Source organism: Chionomys nivalis, chromosome 7, assembly GCF_950005125.1.
Source record: "Chionomys nivalis chromosome 7, mChiNiv1.1, whole genome shotgun sequence".
Lineage (NCBI taxonomy): Eukaryota > Metazoa > Chordata > Mammalia > Rodentia > Cricetidae > Chionomys > Chionomys nivalis.
The window spans coordinates 56,391,803-56,398,789 of record NC_080092.1 but is presented as its reverse complement, the minus strand read 5'-3'; the positions used below and the strand labels follow the sequence as shown (position 1 = coordinate 56,398,789).

The following is a 6,987-nucleotide window of genomic DNA, read 5'->3' as shown; positions in this document are numbered from 1 at the left end:
TTGGTTCCTCCTTGAGGTCGAGGTCAGAGTCAAGCTGCTCCTGCCTGGCCACAGAGCTCATGCTGTGGCTCTGCTTATCCAGGAGAAAGAGACTTCCCTGCTGCCTCCATCCAGAGCGGGGTGGGGGTGGGGGTGGTGATAACACAAAGCAGGGGCGGGGGGCACAGCCTCACCTCCTAGCATCACTGCCCACCCATCGCTCTGACTGCCCCCTCTCCTGGGCTTCGGGGCCCCTCCCTCACAGGCTACCGGTAGGGAGTCTGAGCAAGGGTGGTGCCATCCCGGCAGGGAGAGACATGGGAGCCACGGGAGTCCTCAGTCATCTCAGCATACATTTATTAAGTGCTTACTGTGTGCCAAGGAGTATGTTGGGGGCTAGGAACAGTAAAGAGCCAGGGAAGAGCCAAGGTCAGCCACTGAGGTATCAGTGACACTCTGTGACCCTGGTGAATGGAAGAAGAGCACACCTTCAGGCCTCACATCCCGGCCTGGATTCTGACCTGCCTAGATGTTCCTAGTAACAGAAAGGGACGCAATGGGCCTTTCCTTCCTCTGCCTCCATGTGTTACAGCACACAGGCACCCCTACACATGTACTCAGACACAGGAGAACACCTCAGAACACACACACACACACACACACACACACGCAGGTGTTACAGCACACAGACACCCCAACACATTTCTCTTGACACATGGATACCATGACATCTCAGACCAGCACACACACACACACACACATGGCCCAGCCAAGCAGTCATTCAAAAAGGTAGTATGGAAGGGTCACTCCAGGGCTGGGATTTTGACCCCAAAACTCTTTGGCCAAGCCTCTTACCAAAGTGTGAAAGACAAAATGGAAAAGTGGGGAAGGGGAGAACTTAAAACTCCATTGTAGGAGACGTCCTGAGGGGACCGAGATCAGTGGTCCTGTCAGTGTCCTGTCATAGGAGGGAGAGGGTCCCTCAAAGTTGAGTTTCGGTATTATGCTACACACTGTGCTCATGGGATTTAGCAACAGGTCCCCTGAGCCAATCTGTGAGGGAACAGACGCATCCCTTTCACTGGAGGAAGGGGCACTTGAGCTTTGCCTGAGAATGACGTGTGGCTGCTAACCTCTGAGCTTCCCTCGGAGAACATTCAAGGTCAAGAAGTGACCCCTGGTCCTGTCTTGGATCTGTCTATGTAATAATGACTCACTGCAGGGGCCAAGGAGCACAGATGGTGGCTGTGCTGGCAGAGCCATGATGCCTTCTTCAGAGGACACTGACTCTCCTGAACACTCAGGAGGCTCTGGCCACACCCTAGGGCTCAGGATGAGTTAGAGCATGGGATACAGTCTCACCTTGACCTAGGGAAGGGTACAGCCCGAGGGTAAACCAGTCCCCCTGAACTACTCGGGGACTTCTATCCTCACGGGCAAAGGTCTGTGTGTGAGGGCAGTAGTCAGTACACTTAGGTTGGGCCCTGGTAACTTGCACTGATAAGGAACCTCACTGCCCCAAAGCCCCGGGAACCTATCTTAGTGCCCTTCATAACCTGGCTCTGTGGGGACAGCTGCAGAGCTCTGAACAGCATACCTCACCACAGGCTGGCATAAGCTTGTTCCCACCAGGTGGTGCATCTGCCTAGGTTCAAACAGGCTGATAGGAAAGTACAACACAGAGCAGGGCACACCAGGGTACACAGGGTACACCTACAATCCCAAGCACTCAGGAGGCTGAGGCAGGAAGACGGCCAGGACAAAGCCAGCTTGAGACTAGTGGGATCCTGCCTCAAAGCAAAACAAAGAGACTCCCATGATTCTACTTAGCTGAAGGTGTTTGTGCTGCCGTCTGGGATAGTTCTTTCCACACGAATGCAATACTGGGTATGTGTCCCTCGACCCATTTTCAGTGCACATGGGGCCTAGGCCAGTCCCTTTAGACAGCCTAGAATGTACAAGATGTACAAGACCATGTGTCTTTGGTTTTTCGAGACAGGGTTTCTCTGTGTATTCCTGGCTGTCCTGGAACTCGTTCTGTAGACCAGGCTAACCTTGAACTCAGAGATCTGCCTGCCTTTGCCTCCCAAGTGCTGGGGTTAAAGGTATATATTACTGCCGGGCGGTGGTGGCGCACGCCTTTAATCCCAGCACTCGGGAGGCAGAGGCAGGCGGATCTCTGGGAGTTCGAGGCCAGCCTGGTCTACAAAGGGAGTTCCAGGATCCAGGACAGGCTCCAAAGCTACAGAGAAACCCTGTCTCGAAAAACCAAAAAAAAAAAAAAAAAAAAAAAAAGGTATATATTACTATATATTACTATTGCCTGTCTGGCTATGTACAAATTTTTGACCAGGACTTCTGGATGTAGGCATGGGGTACAAAATATGGAAAGCAGCCCCCAAGAGCCTTGTCTTTGACCTTAATTAAGGTTGGAGGCGGCTGTGAATAGGCCCTAGCAGCGAGAGAAGAGAGCACAGGCCCAGGGGCACGAGGGAGTGCCTAGACCTCAAAGTAAGGGCTTCCAGAAGAGCAAGTGAGACTGGCTCTGTCCTCACCAAATGAAACCACAAGGCCAGGTGTCACTTCCTGCTCCTTCCACCCCCCAGAGCTTGCAGGACAAGGGAAGAGATGAAGGGGCCTCTGCCTGTGCCTAGCCTGTGGTTCTGTCCCTATCTCAGGGTACCTCTCTTGTGGGTGAAGTGATCAGGGAATTATTCCTCCAAGTACCCGTCAGCCTCCATGGTCCAAACAACCCTTGTGGAAACAGCTTGCCCCATATCTGAGAAAGTTTTGACCCCAGCACACAGAGACCATCCTGAGCTTGCGCCCCACCTCCCTTGGGTTTTGCCGCTCTATTGGAAGCCTGGCAACCTTTGGGCTGTTGCTTCAGGCCTAGAGGGCCTTGGCTGCTTTAGCGACTGATACCCACGTGAGAGTTTTCGCTGTTACACTGTGAGCCAGTTACTCTTCCTCTCTGGGACTGTTTCTCTAAGTGTCTGCTCCACTCCAGGCTGCTACCATGATTCAAAGACACTAGGAAAACGTTGACTTTGTGCCAAGTCAGGGCAGAATGGCCCTTGACTAGGGAGGGAGTTCCCAGCTCATCTGGCTTGCCACACCTCTGTTCCCTGCTGCCAGCTGACACCTCTGATCCTCAAGCAACGTTGACTCTGGGCTCTTTTCATCCAAATGTCTAGTTTCTCGATCCTAGGATATTCCCTCAAACTGTCATGCTCAAAAGGTGTGGCCCTTCAGTATTGTTGGGGACAGCACAGGTCATGTCTAAGCAACCTCAGCATGTCTCTAGCAGGGAGGGCTTTGTCAGTCAGCATTCTCTCAAGCTAATGTCCTCCTTCCTTGTGCATCTAAACCTCTGGGAGGTACCAGAACCAAACCAAGACACAGGTGAGACCCGCAGCCAACAGGTTTCTGTTTTGTTTTGTTTGTCCTAAACAAGGTTTCTGTGTGCAGCCTTGGCTGTCCTGGAACTCACTCTGTAGATCAGGCTGGCCTTAACTCACAAAGGTCTGCCTGCCTCTACCTCTTGATTGCTGGGATTAAAGGCATGCGCCACCACCTCCCAGCTTATTTTGTTTTTTTTTGTTGATTTTTTGAGACAGGCTTCTCTGTGTAGCTTTGAAGCCTGTCCTGGAACTCACTTTGTAGACCAGGCTGGTCTTTTGAGATCCACCTGCCTCTACCTCCTGAGTGCTGGAATTGAAGGTGTTTTGTTTTTTAGATGGGATCTCCTGAAACCCAGGCTGGCTTCGAACTTACTATGTGACCAAAGATGACTTCAACTCCTGATCCTGATGTCACCACCTCCCAAGCGCTGGAATAAGAGGCATGTTCCACCATGCCCACTTTTATTTGGGGCTGGGCATGAAGCCCAGGACTTCTGTGTAAGCTAGGCAAACATGCTACCAATTGAGCTACATTCTCACCCTGCCCTGGAGCCTACAATCCTAACATTCCAGGACCTTCTGCGAGTGGCCGCTGTGTCACACATGCAGGAAGGGCACGGCTCCTATGATTGATTGATTAGTCATCCACCACTGAGCTGCATGTCACCTTGTGTGTGAAGCACGGTTACAGCGCAGGCTGAAACATGTCACCCTTTGCCTCCTGATCCTGGCATTACAGGCCTGTATCACATTTCCACAGCTATTCCATTCCAAGAGCAATGTATAAAACTTACAGTTTTTCTCACATCCTTGTAAACACTATGGGCTTTTTTTTTAAAAAAAAAAAAAAACTTTTTTTTTTAAAGACAGGGTCTCGCTGGGCAGTGGTGGCGCATGCCTTTAACCCAGCACTTGGGAGGCAGAGGCAGGCAGATTGCTGTGAGTTCGAGGCCAGCCTGGTCTACAAGAGCTAGTTCCAGGACAGGCTCCAAAACTACAGCGAAACCCTGTCTCAAAATAAAAAAACAAAAAACAGGGTCTCATTGCGTAGTCCTGACCAGACCGGCCTCCAACTCACAGACTTGTCACCCCACCAGGTGCTACCCCCCTCTTAGACAGCTGCAATGTCCATCCATGAACACGGGGAAGATGCTGTGGGCACCCCAACTCTGCACACTCGACCTCTGACTAGATGCGAAATTTCCAAAGGACAACCAGTGAGGTGTCACAAAGCAGTGCTTTGGAAGGTGTTTCTGGAAAATGCTGATCCCGTTCTTTTGAGAAACAGAACCTAAGGCCTTGTCCATGCAAAGAGTGAGCTCTACCACGGAACCACGAGAAACCACAGAGAAGGGCTTCCAGCTGCTCACTGTTGTGGGGGTAATGACTTTAATGTTTGAATGGACTGGAGCCAAGACTTCAGTCCACTCTTGCTACAGAGCTCCGGACTTGGCCTGGTGGTGTCTCGTTTGTGACCGCCCTCAATCCACCCTGAAGCAATTTAGTCTATGGCTCTCCTGCAGTTACCACATAAGAACCCTTGGGGTTATGAGTTGACAGGAAACAGTAGAGACTAAGGCTGCTGGATTGGCCTGCCCAGTTGGAACCGACAGTAGAGGGGAGAGCCCACACTTCTCCACAGCCCTATTTGCCTGGAGTATGAGGTAATCAGGGCTTTTCTTTGCCCGTGCTCCTCTCTTGACACACCACTCAGGACAGAGCACCTGGTGCAACAGGGTTTGTGGCTAGCAGAATATCTGTAGAGTCTCACCATGTAGCCCCTAACTTTCCATGTAGACCAGGCTGGCCTCAAACTGCCTGCTTCAGCTCTTCAAGTGCTGGGATTAAAGCCTGTGCCACTGCTTTGATTATGTGACTTTATTATTCTTCCTGGCAGACCCTCTTGCCTTCCCCTCTCAGTCTTAAATCGGGCACATATAGTAGTCAATTGATACGTGAGGAGGGTCATCCATTACCAACAGGAAAATGGATTTATTGCTTCATAAGAAGAATTCTGATGCAACTTAAAAGAAAACAGTAGACTTTTTTAAAAAAACTAATTCACCCCTCTTGGCACCCAAGAAGTCTCAGACAGGGTCTCTAGGGGCTGTCAAGGTAATTGGGTTATTGAGCCAGGCAGGCCAGCTAGGCTTTCCCCACACAAACAGCTCCAGTGCCCTGTTAAGAGTCTGCCAGCAGGGGGCACTGTGACCACACGGCCACATACAAGGTCCCCATCATAAAGCAAGGTTGACTCTCCCATCTTGAGCCTGCTGCCGGCCTGGCTGGCTTCTGGTCTGGTCCACTCTCATAAAAGCAGCCCCTGGGGGTGCCCTCTACCACATATGCACATGTACACACACACACACAAACACACACCCCCGTTACTTGCTAGGCCTGGCTCTCCATGTCTGGCAGTCACCGCCTTATTTCCACCCCAGAAAAACAGCTGTGTGTGGGTGGAAGGGTGACCTTCCCTTGTGATGTCCCCTTAGCTCCCTTCAGGTTGCAGGCTGGAACAAGGGCGGCAGTAGAAATGTATTCTCCCAGTATAAGGAATAAGCCTTGCCCAGGATTCCTGAGGCTTTGTTAACTATTCCGTCCTTCATCCCTTCCCCAGACTGAGACAGGGCGGGGGTGGGGGGCATCTCCATAGGCCTTCAAGGAAAAGACAGGCCAGGGACTAGCCACTGGGGGGGTGATGGAGCGCGGGGGAGGGGGGGCGGGAGCATTGGGATTACAAAGGGGTTAGCACCAACAACAGGAAGCGGGTCCTTCCTTCCTCAGGCAGCCACAGACGGTCAGGGGAGGTAAAAGGCCAGGCTAGGGGAGTGCAGACAGTGCAAGCCTTTGTCCTTAGGTAGGCGTGGCTGGTGGGCATGCAGCTCAGGGACAGGTAGTGTGGGTAGAGGATGGCAGGCCCCTCTGCTTTGGCAAGAGGCAGAATCCAGATCAGTGAGGGAGAGCCTGCTTGCTGGGGGCTCTCCTTGGCTCCAGGTATAGGCCCCATGGAGATCCAAGACCCCAGAGCTCCTGGGGTGACAGCTAGGCCAGGCCAGCCCAGTTTCTGGCAGTGGGAGGTTCATTTGTCTGGGCCCTCTCTTGTCCTTCCACACCAGCACTCCACAGCAGGGCCAGGGCTTTGTGAGGAAGTACGGGGCTCCGGCATGGTGAAGGGCAGGATCCAGGGAGCGCATGGGATCCTCTGGGGCGGGGAGATGACAGCGGTCAGTCACTGAAGCACAGGCAGTCGACCACAGCTGAGGTGGTGGGCACTACACGAAAGCTTCCCGGTTGTTTGAGCCATTGACCTTAAGGAACAGCTTGCTGTCTTCCCGCTTCTGTTGAAGCTGCCTCTCCAGCTGGCGCCGGTAGCAAATCAGGTAAAGGGGCAGGCAGAAGCCTAGCATGCTCACGGCAAGTAGACCCACGTTCACCTGGGAGAGTGGGGAGTGGGCTGGCGTAAGGAGCTGTATTCACCACAGGGCAGTGCCCTCCCCCACGCACAGGTGAGGAAAGAGTGAAAATTAAACGCTAGGTTCGGAGAGGTACCAGGGCTGTCAACCCACATTCCAGCACCTAAATCCTCCAGTCCTCCATGGGC

General features: G+C 52.5%; 1 protein-coding gene across 4 annotated transcripts in view; it reads right to left on the bottom strand.

The window, feature by feature from the left end:
• Positions 1-5,343: 5,343 nt before the first annotated feature.
• The window catches only part of Slc43a2 (solute carrier family 43 member 2), a 43,484-nt gene continuing 41,840 nt past the window's right edge, over positions 5,344-6,987 (bottom strand). For all 4 annotated transcript variants that reach the window (XM_057774436.1, XM_057774434.1, XM_057774435.1 and 1 more), the window contains exon 14: positions 5,344-6,820. In XM_057774436.1, coding sequence (XP_057630419.1) covers positions 6,659-6,820 — 162 coding nt within the window. In that variant the 3' untranslated portion in view covers positions 5,344-6,658. The remainder of the gene's footprint in view (positions 6,821-6,987) is intronic.